We start from the raw sequence: 17520 nt of genomic DNA on the forward strand, positions 1-17520 counted from the left end.
GGGGTCTCCACACACATTCTGAGAATGTCCCCATGGCACCTGGGACCATAGAAGGCTATGTCTAGGGGTCTCCTCCACACACATTCTCTAGCAAATGTTTATGGACCAATACTGTGTTTCGGGTTCTGGCTAGCAGTCCTCTGGTTCCATCTGACACTGAAGCAGCAATGGCAACCTTGTTACAAAGATCAACAAGGGCTTTAAGAGGCAGCCAATAGGAACAGTCTGTAGTCTCCAGACAGGCTTGCCGTCAGCGCCAGTCAAGAGTTGTGGACCAGCCTCACACACTCCCTTGTCCATTACCTGAGCCAAGTGTGATGCTCAGGTCTTGACAGTGTCCTCTGCCACTGGTAGGAGACCCTCTGGATGGCATGTTGAGGGAGACTCACCTTTACACAGGCGTAGATCACGGACACAAACGCCACCAAGGCCAGCAGCAGGAAACACGACAGGTAGAAACTCAGCATGAACAAGGAGCTGGGGGAATTAAAAGGGTGAGAAAGAGCCACATCCTAGTAGGAAGCTGAAGTCCCACTGCATCCCTGGGAGCCTGCCCAGCATCCAGCATCCAAGGCAGCATCCAGGGCTGTCTGCACAGCTCTTGGGGCTAGCAGCTCTGAAAACAGTTCTGTTTCTCCAGAAGCCGACTGCTCCATCCTTCCCAGCGTTCCCCAAGAAGAGCTCTCTCGGCAAGGGCCCATGTAGGGCTATGTTGTAATAAGGTCCAATCCTGCTCTCCCCACCCTCAGGCCACCCTCATGGGGACCAGCAGCCCATAAGGAGCCAATGGAGAGCTACAGAACACCTGGTCAATAGTGCCTCTTAGCGATTCTCAGGGTGCTCATGGGAGAACTTATTTCAAAGTTGCCTGATTAGCCTTACTCATCAGCACTCACGGGTTGATAACAGGGCCAAAAACAGACCTGGTAAGTGGCCGTCACGTCAGCTGCCCAGACAGCTCCTCTCTGAGACAGCGTCCCTTTCCATTGTCAGGGCCCACAAAGAGCCCTGCCCAATCTTGGTTCCCTGATTCTTAGGCAGTCCTGGTTTCCCGGAGGAGGAGAGAGCAGGCCACGAGGGCAGGAAGCCTGAGACAAATGAGCTGTGAATGCTCTTCTTCCAGGAACCCTCACTGCCCTCCCGGGGCAAGAGCCTGTCTAGGTACAGCACACGCACGAGGCTGCAGGGGGTGGGGATAGCCTCCAGATGCCAGGCATTGTTGGCAGGTTGTAGGCTACTGGAGGGAAATACTAAAATACTGAGCCCTCTTGGGGTGGGGCACCTCACTCCTGGCTTCCACAAAAACAGCACCCAGCTGACTTCAACAAGGGAACAAGGGGAGAATTCTTCTGAGGGAAAGAGAGAACTTGAAAGTGGCCGTTAAGGCTTCCCCAGTGGGCATGGTTGGAATGACCTGAGTCAATACCTTGGCCAACTGGAGCTGTGGCCACAGACAGGAATGAGGCTAACCACTGTAAATAGGACAGGGAGCTGACATGCCCCCAGCCTTCAGCCTTGCTGCCCCAAGAGTCAATGACAAAGGGGCAAGGACTGTGCACCTGAGCTAACGGACTGCCAGCTGCGATGGGACAAGAGGCCTAGGATTCTCGCTGATGGACATGGTTATCACCTGTACCATGTTAAAAAAAAATGGGGTCGAATGACCATGAGGACCCACAGTTCCACGGCTCTGAGCAGCCTCCACGCAGGTGAATGGGCTGAGCTGTCCAGCCGGGGTTAGCCAGCTGCCAATGTCTGGTTTTCACCTGAGGTGTCCTGACGGTCAACAGACACGTATGAAGGGGCATCTTTACACAACAGATGCCATAGAAATAAAAGGTGTTAAGAAGGCAGAAGTAGGGCAAGCAGGATGGCTCAGTGGATACAGGTGCTTGCCACCAGACCTGACCACCTGAGTTCTATCCCTGGGACACAGATAGTGAAGGGAAAAGAGCCAACACCCGAAAGCTGTCCTCTGACCACCACACACATGCAATGGCTCATGAATATGTGTGTGTACATGCACACACACACACACAAATACATAAATGTAATTAAAAAAATGTTTAAAAGAAGGCAAGTGGTCAATATGTGGCTCCTCTGGTTAAGATGCACTGGGAAGGACAGACATGTCACCCATGCTGGGAGGTTATCGCAGCCACAGCCACGGGAATCTAGTCAGGAGGCCCCCCCAGACACGCCCAAATGAAAACATTCTGCAAACTGCCTGGCTGGAGTCTCATTAATACAGACAAAGCCACAAAAGACAAACAAGGCTACAGAACTATCTCCCACTCGTGAAGAGGGAAGACAGACGCAGCTAACTGTAGTGTGGGGACCCAGGCAGGAAAGAAGGAGGTACAGCTAACTGCACTGTCGGACCCGGGCGGTGTGGCTTCTGGAACAGAAAAAGGGCACAAAGGGGGAACTGAGGAAATGGGAATTGGGTGTAAGGGTCAGCAGGCTGAGCATGGTTACCGTATGTTTCTGGCTGTGACCACTGTAACTTATGAAGGAGACTGTCAACATAGGGGAAAATGCAGGGAAGCTATGGGCAAGCTCACCATGCAACTTCTGCAGCTTCTCAGTGGCTCTACAATTATTTCAAAGAGAAAAGTAAAGTTTGGGTCGGGACACCTCGGATCAAAAGTGGCTTAAAAAGGCTAAGCCACATGGAACCCTGGATCCCAAGAAGACCCCGACTAAAAGTAGGAAGACATTTGGACATCTGGGGAATAGTTTTGGAAATTTGAAATCGATTGGGTACTAGGTGATAGGAAGAACTGTCATTGGTTTTATTTGACATATCAGATACTATGTGTAAGGGGAAAATGTCCTTAAAATAGATGTTTATTGCCTATGGGAGAGAAATGTCTGTAAGTTAATTTTTAAAAATCAGAAAAAAAATCCAGGCAATGGTGGTTATCCACCACCAAGAATCCCAATACTCCAGAGGCAGGTGGAGCTCTGAGTTCAAGGCCAGCCTGGTCTACAGAGTGAGTTCCAGGACAGCCAGAACCACATAAAAAAATCCTATCTCAAAAAAAAAAAAAAACCCAGAAAGAAGTAACTGAAACTGATACAAGAAAATAGTAACAATTGTTCTAGGCAAGGAGTGGCAGTTGTTTGTGTGACTTCATAGTTGTGCTTGAGTGATTTCATAGTAAAGAATTAAATGTACGCATAAAAACACACCCATAATGAATACACATATATGCACACATACACAGGACAACACACTTCTCTCCTAGGTGTGACTCCTGTGAATGATTGTCATCTAAACCTTATTTCAAAAACCCTCCGTCTGCTCCCAGGTGTCCTGAGTGAGCGGTCAGTCTGTTAGAGCTCTGGTGCGCCTCTTGGTAAAAAGCCTTCCCGATGCCCCTTCCTTTGAAATACTTTTCAGTAGTAGGAAAAAAAACAACTGTATCTTTTAAAGATATAAGACAAACAGACACACACACACACACACACACACACACACACACACACACACTTTTTTGTGGGGCAGGGCGTGCAGGAGCTAAAGGTCACCTGGAGCCAGAGTGGCAGATGCTTTGGGTGACTTGACCAGGTCTGAGAGGAGGTGGTGACAGAAAGGGGTCTCCTGTGCCGCTGAGAAGTGCCCAGTGAGGTCTCCACCCAGGCATGAGCACTCACCTCTCCAGCCTGGAGGTAAAACCCCTGACTTCCTAGATCCACAGAGGAAACTAGGAAACCTCCCTCCCAGCCTGCACACCAGCCCACACTTCCTTCTCTTGTTTCCTTCCCACTCAGGGGACCCTGCAGCCAGAAGAGGGAGTGCATGGCAGTGGGGAATACTTACTGGGGCACGACGGTGACCTGGACAAAGCAGATGAAGAGGAAAACAAGGGAGGCACACGCCACGTAGGCACCAAATCGGTCGTCCACCTGCTTGGAGTACTGAGAGGGATGTGCACAGTGAGCTCGGGTGGCCCCGCCCACTGTCTGCTAAAGCGCGGCCAATCCTAGTAACCCAGTCCCCAGGATACCCCCTACTCCATGACAGAGAGCACATGGAGCCCAAAGCTAGGTTAGATGGAGGACAGTCAGTGTAAATGCCTGTATGGTGGAGCCTGTGTGACGGTGACAGAGGCTTGGGATTGCTAACCAGTCATTTTATGTGGGCTGACCCACGATGAACACAATTCACAATGATCACCACCTGCACAGTGCACACACAGGGGCCCCAGGCTGCTGTGGTTTCTCCTTCCAGGAAGGGCTCATCTCACTCCGGGAGCCCCTGTGACTTATTTAAGGTCCCAACTCCCAGTCTCACCTCCTTCCGGGACACCACCCAGCCACACAAATGCTGAGGGACACATCAGTCAGGTCGACTTTCCTTTTCCATAGCTGTGCTTTGCTAACCAGGCCTTCCTTGCTTAATGCTGGCAGTGGCTTCTATGAGGCCATTTCAACTAGATGCTGCAGCATAGCGGGGCTTAGAGTAAAGGAAGTGTCTGGTGACCCCATCACCACTCCACTGGGTGGCCCATTGGGCTGTTTAATCACAGTCTAAGGTGGGACAGTGCAGCACCTGGAGATTCTGATGGGCCCCAGGAAACGCGGTGGTTCCATGATCACAGCAATGTTATGAACACATTTATGGCACCCTTTGTGTGGTATATGCCACTGTGTGTGTCTGACAGATAGAGCTCAATTGGTCCTCACTCTGATCCTGAGGTAGGTAAATATCTCCAGAAAAGGAAACTGAGGCACGGCAATAATAAGATGTATTCCCTTCAACCAAGGAAATCTCTTCAGAACTCCATCTGGGGTTCTAGTGTGGCCTCACAGGTTAGGACACTGGCTCTGGAGGTGACAGGAAGCCATTCTGTGGGCTGCACCCTGTGTCCTGTCTTGGTTCTGCTGGGGCCCTCTCCTGGGGCCATACCTTCTTCTCTAAGTCGGGCTCCCTGAAGGTCAAGAGGAACTTGCGAACATGTTCAGACCGCAGTCTGTCAATGCTCCTGGCATCAATGGCGCGGCCCAGAAACTCGTCTACTTCATCCTCAGGGTTGGCACTTTCCTGGGCATTCCTGGAAAGCAAGGGGCAAGCAGACATAGGCAGGCTGACACCCAGGGACAATGTCACATGGGTAGCTCTGCATGGCCATCTGGGCTTGCCAGAGACACCTGGCAGACCCCCTGAGAGTTGGAAGGGACAGTGAGGACTGAGCCCAAGCTGTGTTCTTAACTGAACATGACAGAAGGTGCCCAAGTCCCAGAGAACCTTGCTGGCACTGTAGATTACTATTGAAAATTTAATTGTTTTTGTTTGTTTTGAAACAGGGTTTCTCTGTGTAACCACCCTGGCTGTCCTGGAACTTGTTCTGTAGAGCATGCTGGCCTCAAACTTAGAGATCCACCTGCCTCTACCTCCCAAGTGCTGGGATTAAAGGCGTGCGCCACCACTGCCTGGCTGAAGATTTTGTTGTTATTCTAACATAGAAGCCTCTTTCTTTACTCTCTAGCTGTCTCCTCATCCTGAAGCTAGGACTGGTGGGTGGGCCTCCTACCACAGGGACTGTGGTCCAACTGCACTTGAACCAGGAACAGGATCCCCTGGGAAGCATCCTTATGGTGCCGCATTTAGAAATCTAATTTCTCACAGTGGAACCTGGTCTCCGAGTACAGTCTGGCAGTCTCGAGGACTGGGAAGCACAAGAGGAGGAAGAGAATGTTCCCTCAGGATACTGAGTACACTCAGGCCCTGCTGCCAGCGTGCAAGGTCTGCATTTTCCTGGGGGAGCAGTGAAGAGAGAGCACAGCCTCCCGGGCTGCTGATCCTGTCCCTGCTGAACATCTGTCGCATGAACGGGTCAAGGGAGGAGGAGGAAAAACAGGCATGCTACTCACTTGTCCTTGGGGTCTTCAAAGCCCTGAAGGAAGGAAAGAGAGGAATGTGAGAACAGAGAGCAAGGAGCACACGCAGGCCTGTGGTGGCCACCTCAAGGTGGCTGCATCTCATGGCTCTCTGCCGGGGAGCACCGTGATGAACAGGGGGTGACTTGGTGAACACAGTGGATCCTCTAAGGCACAGACTTGGTGCTAGATACCAGGGTGCATTGTGATTTCATCCTATCCACTGGCACAATGCCCACCCCCTCCACCATGACTCCTTATATTCCTTGGGCTACTCCTCCTTCCTCCTGAGCCCTGGCTTGAAGAGAAGTTGCTGAGCTGCTCAAAACTTGACATGTGTCCACACTCATCACCACACCCATGCACATGTGTCCACACTCAACACCCACATACACACACACACCCACACACACACACACCACACAAAATCTACAGGAAACCAGAAGCTTCCCACTTGCAAATAGCCTGGTTCTGCTTACCTACAACCATGTATGTGGTATCTGGGAACCAATGTGTTCCTCCAAGGCTAGAGTTGACCGGATTTAGGAAGCAAGGAGCCCATATGCCACTTGTGGGGGCTGAGTGCCTTTTTGTGGTTCAAGTCTCTAAGCCCTGAGGAAGGGGTGAGACCCTCACAGACAGATGTCAACCACAAAGACCTCCTTAGAGGTAATCTACAAACATCACCAAAGAGAAGCACTATGGGGGTGGTTGTCTGTCTGCTGTGGTGGGACTGGGGGAGGGGGTGTCCCTGCGGTCCCATAATGTTACCAGACAGACTGCCAGAGCAGGAACAGAGGAGGATCTCGTGTGGAGCACTAATTAGCAAACGGAAAGTTCAGCAAGTGCTAATAAGCCAGAAATCCAAACAGATCCCTGCTGTGGGACAATGGTCTGTACCCTGTCACTTGTATTTTAAATAAATGCTGACTGGCCAATAGCCAGGCAGGAAGTATAGGCGGGGCAACAAGAATTCTGGCAAGAGGGAAGTTTCAGTCTGCAGTTGTCACCTAGACAGAGAAGAAGCCAGACACAGAGCAAGCAAGATGTGACTGCCTAGCCGAAAAAAGGTACCAACCTATGTGGTTAACACAGACAAGAATTATGGGTAATTAAGTTATAAGAGTTAATAAGAAGCCTGAGCTAATAGGCCAATCAGTTTATCATTAATGTAGACCTCTGTGTGTTTCTTTGGGGCTGAATGACTGCGGGACCGGGTGGGACAGAAACTTCAGTCAACAGATCCATGCCCCCCTTCATTCCTGTGAAGAACTTGGCTTAGCAGCCACCGAAAGACATTTCCTCATGAGCCAGGGCTGGCAGGTGATGAGTAGACCTGGCATACCTGTGACATGAAGGACTCCCAGGACCTCAGCAGCCTCTGGTGGTTCCATGCTGTCATTCTGATCTGTACCCAGGTGCCTATACCTAGTCTGGAATGACCAGTCAATCACTGTCTGCTAAGAACAGCTAGACCCTTGTCCTTACCCTCTGAGACTCATGCAGCCTTCTCTTCAGACTACAGAGCCATTCTCATGTCACCCTCCTTGCTGTAGAAGTGGGTGTCACACAGCTGAGTGTTTTGTCTGGGGACAGGCCAATGTGTGGGCTCTCATGACCCCTCAATGAGTTCAGCATAGCCAGAAACAGAGATGGATAGGCAAGCTGTCTACAAAAGGCCACCATGAGCCTCCAGACCACGGAGTTCCCTCCCATGAGCCGCACAAGATAACTATATAACTGGGAACAATGGGGTTATACATATACAATCCCATCTCCACAGATCAAAAATAACCCAAGTGCCTTGTTCCTGGCCTCTGTTGAGGATACACTTTCTTCCCTGGACTGAGCAGAAAGATGGATTGAATCTCAGTCCCTGAGGGATACATGCTGGTGTGGGTAGTTCAGGATCCACTGAAGGTGGTAGGCACATTGACAACAGGATACAAGACATTGCTACCCATAAACCAGCTCAGTACAACTATTAAGAACGGGCCAGGCTGGACTGTGGCTCAGGGTTGGAACATGAACCCATACCGGTACCACTGCAATCCACCTACCCACCCACCCATGCATGCATGCATGCATGCACCTAACCCTCAGTCTAGTGAACTGGGAACACTCTACTGTCCATATACTAAGTCACCAGTGCAAAGATCCCTCACCCTGCTGGTCTCATCCTGTCTCCCAGCAGGGCAGGCAGAGAGCATCCTTGGATTAATCATATAAGCTCAGGCCACACACGTGTGCCCGTCAGCCATTTATTAATATACAACCTTAAAGCCTTGACAAGGGGTGTCAAGCATAGAAGCCCAGCTCAGCAAAGCACTTGGCAAGCTGAGTAAAACCTTGATGAAGATTCCAACAAACCAAACTGCTGGCCATGGGTTCGTACCTTCCTATGCACTGTTACTGCTCCACTGAATCCAAGCCATCCACCTGCAATGGGCTACTTTTGAGTTTGGGTATTATTTTTCAATGCTGTTTTTGTTTGTTTGTTTGTTTTTAGCTCACCCACGTGCCAGAAGGCAGGCAGAAGAGCTCTTTATGCATCTTCCTCAAAGATTTCTGGCAAGTTTAACGCCAAAGCCAGTGGCTGGCAGGACAGCTGTTGGAATCGGCTTCATACCCAGCACATACTCCCCACAGGATGCGTGAGGCTGGGAAAGGAGCCTTTGATGCCAGTGTCCTCAGAGAACACTGTGCCCAGTCAGCACGGGGCACCTTGTTCTGAATGATCTTCGTCCCCTGCTGGGCTAAGCAATTAACACCCAGGAGCCTCCTCTGAGGCCGCAGCCTCCTCTGGAGCCGTCTCTTCCCAGTCACAGCCCCTATTGCTAGTTCTTCCAGAGTTCCCTGCTCTAACTGTGATGAATATGCCTGCCAAACCAGTGCTCAAAGCCCAGACCTAGGAAATTACTAGGAAATTACTGAGGTTGCAGGTTATCCCAAATGTCACTGGAAAATGACCTCGGGGACTGCAGAGAGACTGTGGTTTCCCACAAGGCTACTTTGTCGCTTGCTGGCTGTTTCCTTCCTCCTCTGTACCTCCTCTAAGTTCCCTTTCTTGCTATCTCTTCCTACTCCAGATTCCCTTCTACCCCCCTCCGCCCCATCTATCTTCCTGCCCACCCCCCCAAAAAATCCCTCTGGTCATATGGATTCTAATTCTGTAGGAGGTTACTAAGGAGCAAACCAGCAACAGGGAGGACTCGACTTTGACTTGTGGAGGGCCCTGGAGGATAGTGTGGCTGCAGGTCATGTTGGCACAGATCAGGCCTGTGGATGGCTGGGTTCATAGCCCTGGGTAAGGCCAGGATCCTCCTGTCTTCTCCCTTGCAGTAACAGTGTAAAACCAGTAGTTTATCTACCTCAAAGTTTTAAGTGGATGCCGGGTCTCTCTTTTTTTTCTGGCTGTACATCTGTGTATCATCTGCTACTTGTTAGCTGCCAGGGAGTAGAACAACCAGGTCCCCTGCCTGTTTCTTCCTTCATGTCCTTGGTTCTAACTGCACCTAGTCTGATCTATATATCTGGATCATACTGTCCACAGCCTGCTCCAGCTTTTACTCCCATCACGGAGTGGCCACATCTCTTGCTCTTAGCCTTGAGCCTCCCCAGCCCTCCTTCACTGTAGACAGCTTCCACCTGAGTGCAAGGTGACTTTGACCTGAGCAGTGTCCCAGGGGTGGCAGCTGAGGTCTAGGCAGAAAGTACAAGTACTACCGTTGCCCCTGGCTTCCGGTAACTCCTCTTCTTCTTTACGAATCAGCAACACATTCTAAATTACATTTAGGGTTAGCCAGGTGCACGTGTCCCCAAGTGGACTAGGTGGCTGGAGTAGCAGTACCACCTATGACTTGACCTATGCTAGTAGGTTGGTGTTAGCAGGGACAGGAGCTTCTTAGCACAGAAGCAGAAGGGGCCATCACCAGGCACTTGCCCAAAAGCACTGGGGTGGTTTCTGAGCAGCAGAAATAAGGAACATGTTCTCGATTGCCCGGGAAATGCATTAAGGACTGGAAAGGGCCAGGCAGGCCAGAGCCACCCAGTTCCATGGGGTCTCACCAGTCAATACTGAGGCTGCTAGAGGCCCTAGTGGTACCCCGAGTCTGGCCAGCCTGCACCAGGAAGCTCTGCCAAGAGAAAGGGAAAGACACTGCTGCTATGTCCCTGAGCCATGAGATCGTGTAACTCATGAAGCAGAACCAGGCCAGGGTCGGGAGTTTCATTTTCTAGCATAAAGTCAGGTGACCCCTACTTCCCTCCCTTATAGAGTCCCTCAGGCTGAGACCCCATGGCCAGCCTTCCCAACCCCAGGAGCACCATGCCACCAGAGACTCACCATCCTCTTCATCTCCTTGGACACCTGGTTGCCACCCAAGTGGTTGTAGAAGGGGCGCTCGGCTCCCCAGTGGGGCGGATTATGTCCAATGGAATTGGTTCTCTGGCGGTTCATCTTGGCAATCATGGCTTTCTCTTCTTTCTGAAGGGCAACAGAGATGCCTCAGTGTGTGGGCGGAGCTATGGGAAGAGCCCCAATGAGCAGACCCTCACTCCCTCTCTAGAAACAAGAAACTGGCCAGGCAGAATGAGGAGCCTTTGCACAGCCCTGGAACTTGCTGCCCCAAAGTCTGGGGTGCTTGGCATAGATAATTATGAGAGCTGGTCTCAGGAGGAAGTCCGGAGTGTAGGGGACGCCTGTCACATACAAGAAGTACTCCTTACAAGTCTGAGCACGAGATTCTCTCCTGCAACTTCTCAATCCACTTGAAAGCCAAGCTCCTAAGTCCTAAGATACACCGCAGCCTGCCACCATGTAGCCTGCCCTCCCTCTAACCAGTGGTGGCGGGGGTGGGGTAACTCCATGGGAGGGTTGAGCTTCCCTTCTAGTTCCCCAGATAGCCAGGTCAGCTTGCACTGTGGGTCTCCACCACTGGCAGGTTCTACTCACTGGGATGTGGGGCTCAGCGCCTATTAGAGTCTGCTTATAGTTTCATGGGTGTGTAGAGCCAGGGCTGAAGGTGTCCAGAAACGAATGGAGGGAGAAGGGCCCTGAACTCCCGTATCTACTTCCTCTAGGGTCTATCAGCATAATAGACCTGCCATGCTCCAAGAGCAGCTCCCAGAAACCTGTCACTGAGTTAGGAAAGTCAGAGACGGCAAGACAGTGAGTACACAGAAACCCAGCCTCCTCCCTATGGACAAACACTCCTTAAGAACCTATCTGTTAGACTGTCTTTCTGTCATTCCCAATGGGCACCAGAGGTAGATAGCATAGGGTTTAGGGGACACTCAGCCTTCTTTGGTTCACACTGCCAGGGATGGGGCTGTCACACCATTTGTCTGTCCCTACTTCATGCCTTCTGCACTAGCTGTCAACTGGAGGAACCGAGACCCAGGGGGCTCAAGGCCGGAGGGTGCAATGGAGGCCTACGCAGCAGGGACTGGAAGGAGGGATATGGAGGGCCTGAGAGGGTCGTGGTTCATTCACACTCTGGCCAATGAACAAGCGAATGTTTAGGAGAGCATCAGAAGTGCTGCTCTCCTCTGACACCCCCTCCCTTCTGCTCTGCGGCTGCTGGGGTGTCTGATGCATCTCCTCACAAAGGCCACTGCAGCCAGGACCTCTCTTCGGGTTCACAGCAAGGCATCCCCCTGCTTCTGCCTCAGGATGGATGGGCACTGCTCTTTCTGCCCCACCTCTCCTTAGAAACACACTGCCTCCACCCAGGGTTCTCTGGACTCTGCCTCCACACAGCTGTTCTGTTTCTAGCACCTTAAACAGGCTTGAGCTTTTCTCTACCAAAGGCCACTGGAGACCCTCAGTGGGAAGACAGCAAGGTGTCCTCATTTGGGGAAAAACAGAAAATGCTCCATTTGCCTTAAAAATTACGAACATGGAACACGACACTATTAATAATAGAACGCTGAGGGCTACTAATACAGTTTTTCTACTTTTGCAGATGTGGGCTGAGACAACAAGGAAAGAAGAAAGAAATCAGAAGGCGAAAAGGAAGACAGTTTCAAGAAACAAAGATGCAGGGGCCAGCAAGATGACTCAGCCAGCGGAAGTGCTTGCTGCCAAGCCTGACGACCTGAGTTCAATCCCCAGGAGCAGCAAGATGGAAGGGGAGAGCTGACTCCTGCAAATCATTCTCTGACCTCCACACACACGTGTGGCAGGCACACACTCACGGACCTATATGCACACACAATGCACAGAAAATAAGTATGTAGAATACAAATGTTGAAAAACAAAACAGACACACATAGATGCAGGCTGAAGCAGGCACCCACAAACACCAAAGGGAATGAGAAAACAAGGAAGTGAGTGGGAATGAGAACAGAATAGGGAAGAGGGGAGGAGAGATGAGAAAAGACAACCACCTAGCAAAAAGCAGAGAGTGATTCCTTGGATGCTCACCCTTCCCTTCCCTCCTCCCCCCCAGGCATCCTTGCTCACTCATCTGGGGCCTGTTGCAATTTTTTTCCCAACCAAAGTGGAATGAAAATACCCTTTCTCCCCCATCAGCTCTGCAAGGTCTCAGTCACTTTCAGGTCCTTTCTGAGAGATGGGAGACAACACTGAGGGATTCATAGCCTTCCTCAGGGAAAGAAGAGAAGGAAAGAACCGGCCAAGAAAAGGTTCTAAACCAAAAGACTGACCCGCCCCCTGACCCACAGGCCCTGCCCACTGACCCGCTTCTGGGTGCAGCGCAGGATGAGGAAGGTCTCGATGCTGTGCTCCTTGAGGTAGGCATTGCGCTCACCACCACAGCCTGGTTCCACCTCATAGTCCCCATTTAGGTAGTTGAGTGTGGCCTTGGTGATGTGGATGCGCCTGGGGAGGGCGGGGTAGGGGTGGAGGGCAGAAAGTGTGAGCCAAGAACTGCTGTCAGATACCATTCACACCTCACGGCCTCTAGCTCTGGTTCAAATGGTGCCTCACCTTGCTGTGATCAGGACAACACCAACAGCACCCAACCTAGCAGCCCACCCAAGGAACACGCCTCTGGTCTGACAGTCACTCCTGCTCAGAAGCCAGCCATGGCTCCTGCCACCATAAGCTAATCTCCAGCCCGGTATCCAGGTCTCTCTCAGTCACTGACCGTTTCTCCTGGCTGCCTCTACAAGTCTGTCTGTGCCACTTCTGTCTACTGTGTCTCCCCACACCTGTGTCCTTGGTATCCATGCCAGTTGGTGCTTCAGAGTCCTGTAGGGAACGAGCCTCTCTCCACTGAAATAGGCTGCTCTCTACCACAGGGCCACAAGCCACTGTTTGTCATCCAAACAAACACTTGGATGTTTGAGACAACATTCCTTACGACTTGTACGTAAACTGTGGTGCTGATTTGCTAAGTAAAAAAATTCTCCCTTTGTCTTCTTTCTTCTCCCTCTGACCTCCTCTCTCTTCTGGCTGGAGGTATAAGGCAGACCGACCTAGCGGGGCACATAACTCACAACAAGGGAGAGATCGAGAAGGGCTCCCCAAAAGAGAAACGACCTCCCATCCCTCTCTCTCTAGCTCATAGGACCCCCCCTCCCTCCCTCCCTCCCTCCCTCCCTCCCTCCCTCCCTCCCTCTCTTCCTCCGTCCCTCTTTCCCTCCCTCCCTCTTTCCCTCCCTCCTCTCTCTTTTCAATGCTGAGGGTTGAATCTAGGATCTTGTGTTAGGCAAGCACTTTATGGTACAGCTACATTCCCAGCCCAGCACGTGTGTGTGTGCGCGCGCGCGCGCACGCACACACACACACACACACACACACACACACACACACACACACAAGAAACCTCTAACCCCGCCTGTCCACAGCATGCTGCTCCTCCATCCTGCCTACCAACCCCAACTCGTGACTGTCTCACTGGGTGAGAAGGGACGTTTGGCTTCCACCTTCACCACTGCAGCCCTCACTCACCCAGCTTTGCCACCAGCCTCCATGTGGTTGGCCAGTGTGACATCGTTAGACCACACATCGAACTGCCACTTTCGGAGACCAAGGACGCCGCAGTGTACTCTCCCGCTGTGAATTCCCACACGCATGTTCACGTTCACCCCCGTCACCTCCCGGACCAACCTGGAGATGGAGCAGGGGTAAGGCTGGGAGAGGGTCAGGGGCTAGGCACACAAAGCAGGGTTGAGGCTGAAAGGAAGGACTGGGGTGAAAGGGGAGTTGGGAGGGGCAGGGGTCAGGTGCCTTTCTTTCTGTTCTAGTCTAACCTGAAGGGGACTGGCAGCAGGTGTTTGGTTGCCTGTTCAGAGGAACCAGAAGTGCTGTTTCTGTCTTGGCCATAAGGTGGCAGTGTGCTGCACAATAAACCGAAGCAACCACCCCCCCCCCCACACACACACACCCAACTACCTCCATTGCCACTGCCACTGCCAATTAGATAGGCTGCTCAGAAAATTGTAAATGTACTGTAGTGCTCTCTTGAGTCCATGGGGGAGATGTGGTCACCCTGAATCCTAATCATACAATGCTCTGGAGGCAAGGTAGACTGGAATGGTTTTCCCAAACATCGATTGATTGGATTTAATGCCATTGCTCCTCTCTCGAGGTTAGCAGGACATAGGAGACGGGCATTTCCATGGGTTACATGGAGGTGGGGGTAGGGGTGGGGTCACGCTTGTATGATGACATAGAAAGAGTTGAGTCTGGGACAGTGCAGGGAACTAGGTCGCTCCTTGAACTACAAGACATCTGTAATCCAAGCCACGAGCACCAGCATAGGAGTGGGGCTCATGGTCTGCTTGGGGTCCGCAGAAAAAGACTTAGGAGCTGAGGAGGAGAAGGTGCACAGTTTGCACTTTAGAAACTAGCCTTCTGTGACACTCGGCAAGCTGTGGGACTGACGGGCGGTCTAATTTGGTATGGTGGGCGGGCTCGCCCCACCAGGACCGCTGCCGATCTCACCTGTCAGACCACCTGCCCCCCACTCTGCCCAACTGCAGGAAAGACTCGGGGCTCCCTCATTTCTCTCATCCTGGGGCCAAGTCGTCAAGCATTAGTGCTGGAGCAGTGTGGTGTCTGTGGAGCACTGGCTGAGGATAATGACACCTCGTTTTAGCGTTTCTCTTTTCCCCAGAGCTACCTGCTTCGCAAGGCTTCTCAGTCCTCTCCGTGGAATCAACCACTCCTCCCTACCTGTGTGTCCAGCTGACACACCGGCTATCAGTGCAGAGGGGACCAGGCCTCCCCTCTTGGCACTGGCTGTATCCGGGGCACGACTGTGTAGCCGGGCATGACTACTGTGTAGCCGAGTCAAGCAGGAGACAGTCAGGAGAAGCTACTGTGCCCCAAAATGGGTCTTACCCCCTTCCTGGCCAGCCACTCTGACCTCTGCCCTTACCATTTATCTTTTAGTTTTACTTTCATGCAGGCTATTTCCAAAGTGCAAAGTTACTGGACACTCTCCCTGAACCAACCCCTAGCTGGTAATGCCATTTAGGTTTTCAATGACGAAGGGCTCCTTCTTCCAGAGACACAGCAACCAAGTCTGTCCCAGGCTCCTTCGGCTATTGCTCACAGAAAGATGCATTATCTGTGCTTGAGCCCCAAGAGATCGCTTTAGCCCACAAGAGCCTAACTCTCCCACCTGGGAGAACATGGAGCTAGTGAGCTTTACGTTGTTGGGTCTGGGTTCTTGAGAGGTGGTGAGGGTTTTGAGGACAGGCCATTGACTCAGACACGACCACTCCTGAAAGCTCTCCCTCTCGCCTCCTCCACCAAGGAAAGCAAGGAGCCTGGGAGCCGGGATGAAGGTTGAGGTAAGGACCTCCCCACCAGCCTAGCAGGGGGGCCCTGGGTGCATCACACCACTGCCCTGCCTCCATCAGTCACTACCCAGACTGCGGGTTAGTTCCCCGGAATGGATCAAGCCCAGAGGAAGGCACTTACGAGATGGCCTCGATCATGTCCAGGCCCATCTCCACACAGCAGTGGGCGTGGTCGGCCCTGGCTTCAGGCAGCCCAGAGACGCAGTAGTAGCAATCCCCAAGGATCTTAATCCGTAAACAGTGATTCTCCTGGAAAAGCAAATTAGTTTTAGGAATCCAAACTAATGGGAAAGAAGAGTGGGAGGGAAAGAATTGAGAAACCAAGAACCACCCATGCTTCGAGTGAGCTGCCTTCTAGAAAAGCGGCCACAGCTGCAGTGTCAGAATTGAGTCTGGTCACAGCCAGGGCTATTGGAAGCAGTGGGGCACAGGAGATAATGGCTAAGGGACAGGCACTGCGGTCTTCTAAGCCTAGGAGCTCCTCCCCCACCCACTTTGCTTGGGCTAGCATCTCTGGTCCCACTCCTTACCCTGGGAGCATACACCTGATTCTTGCCTGATTCTTATAATTCTATCAAAAATTTTGAGACTATATATATATATATATATATATATATATATATATGAATATATAGACTAAAGCCAGCAGAAGTGAGCTTGAGCCAGAAACCATCTGACCCTCAGCCTGCCAAGATGCTTATCAAAAGGAATTCTTGGCTCTGCCAGCAAACACATGACTGCCGAGAAGTGAGCAGAGCTCAGTACCTGTGGCCACCGCCACCACTTGGAGACAGGTGGCACTGGGCATGGAGGCGGGTCACCACCAATGCCTAGTTGGAAGTGAGAGGGGCTCTGTTAGTCATCAGCTACTCCAGCTGCTTGAATCTGACTCTGTGCTACTCCATGAAGCTGGGACAGTGAGGGGCGGGTGCTCGTGAGGAGCCTCCGTCTACCTTGTTCAAGCTCAGTGATGAGAGGCTACCCATCTAGTGCCCTCAGCGGCCCCAGAAAGCCCCTGGGCACAGTAGACTCTTCTCCACATGCTAGTCTGACACTCTGTCTATAAACACGGCTGTGCTCTATGCCAGTGGACACTGTAGTAGGTGACTGCTTACATGGCATGACTCTACAAAGGCCCATTCTGGAATAAAATGAGTGAAGACAGAGACCAACTGAATGAATATCTTGGTTGCCATCCCTGCTATAAGGTGTCACTTCCGTTTTTTGGTCCAAGTGCTGGCGAATCCCTTTCTGGAGGCCTTTAGGGAAGGCACCCAGCTGCTTACAAGCCAGCTGGATAGTCAGATGCGGTCTCCCACCCCTCCAGCCCACTTCATCAGGAATGCAGTCAAGTGGCACCTGAAATTTCACTGGGGGCTTGGACACTATACCCCGCAGGCGGGCATGGAGACAGCCCCTGCAGGCTACCTCAGAGCCAGGGATCATGTCTCCCACTGTGCTGCAAGAGAAGGTGTGGGACATCAGGGCATGCTCTGTAGCCTGACTGATGTCTCTACCCATCACAGGTGCCCAACACCAGTGTCCACCAAGCAGAGCGCAGACCTGGATTAACGTCCTCAACCTCCAAGCCCTCCCCTAACAGCCCAGGCCAGGCAGGCCACCCTCTGGCCCACACTCAGGGTGACTCACCGCAGCCAACTTGTCAAAGCGGGCGAAGAGCTCATTGAGGGTCATGACCAGTTCCTGGGCAGTGCACTGGGATGCCAGGCTAGTGAAACCCTCGATGTCAGCAAACAGGATGCTGGGAGACAGGAGGAAAAGGAAGACTTGCTATAAACTGGATGTCGGTGCCCCCCGCATCCATACAGTAAATCCTAGTGCCCACTGCAAGGGTTG

At 52.0% G+C, this 17520-nt stretch overlaps 1 protein-coding gene across 1 annotated transcript in view; it reads right to left on the minus strand.

The window, feature by feature from the left end:
* Positions 1–17520, minus strand: part of Adcy5 (adenylate cyclase 5) — a 149758-nt gene that overhangs the window by 21923 nt on the left and 110315 nt on the right. The window contains exons 4-12 of the mRNA XM_038344334.1: positions 17314–17425; positions 15785–15912; positions 13805–13963; positions 12589–12730; positions 10232–10372; positions 5881–5903; positions 4916–5060; positions 3827–3924; positions 390–477 (exon numbers count right to left, since the gene is read on the minus strand). Of these exons, the coding sequence (XP_038200262.1) occupies positions 390–477; positions 3827–3924; positions 4916–5060; positions 5881–5903; positions 10232–10372; positions 12589–12730; positions 13805–13963; positions 15785–15912; positions 17314–17425 (1036 nt within the window). The remainder of the gene's footprint in view (positions 1–389; positions 478–3826; positions 3925–4915; positions 5061–5880; positions 5904–10231; positions 10373–12588; positions 12731–13804; positions 13964–15784; positions 15913–17313; positions 17426–17520) is intronic.

The sequence above is a fragment of the Arvicola amphibius genome, chromosome 10, assembly GCF_903992535.2.
Source record: "Arvicola amphibius chromosome 10, mArvAmp1.2, whole genome shotgun sequence".
NCBI lineage: Eukaryota > Metazoa > Chordata > Mammalia > Rodentia > Cricetidae > Arvicola > Arvicola amphibius.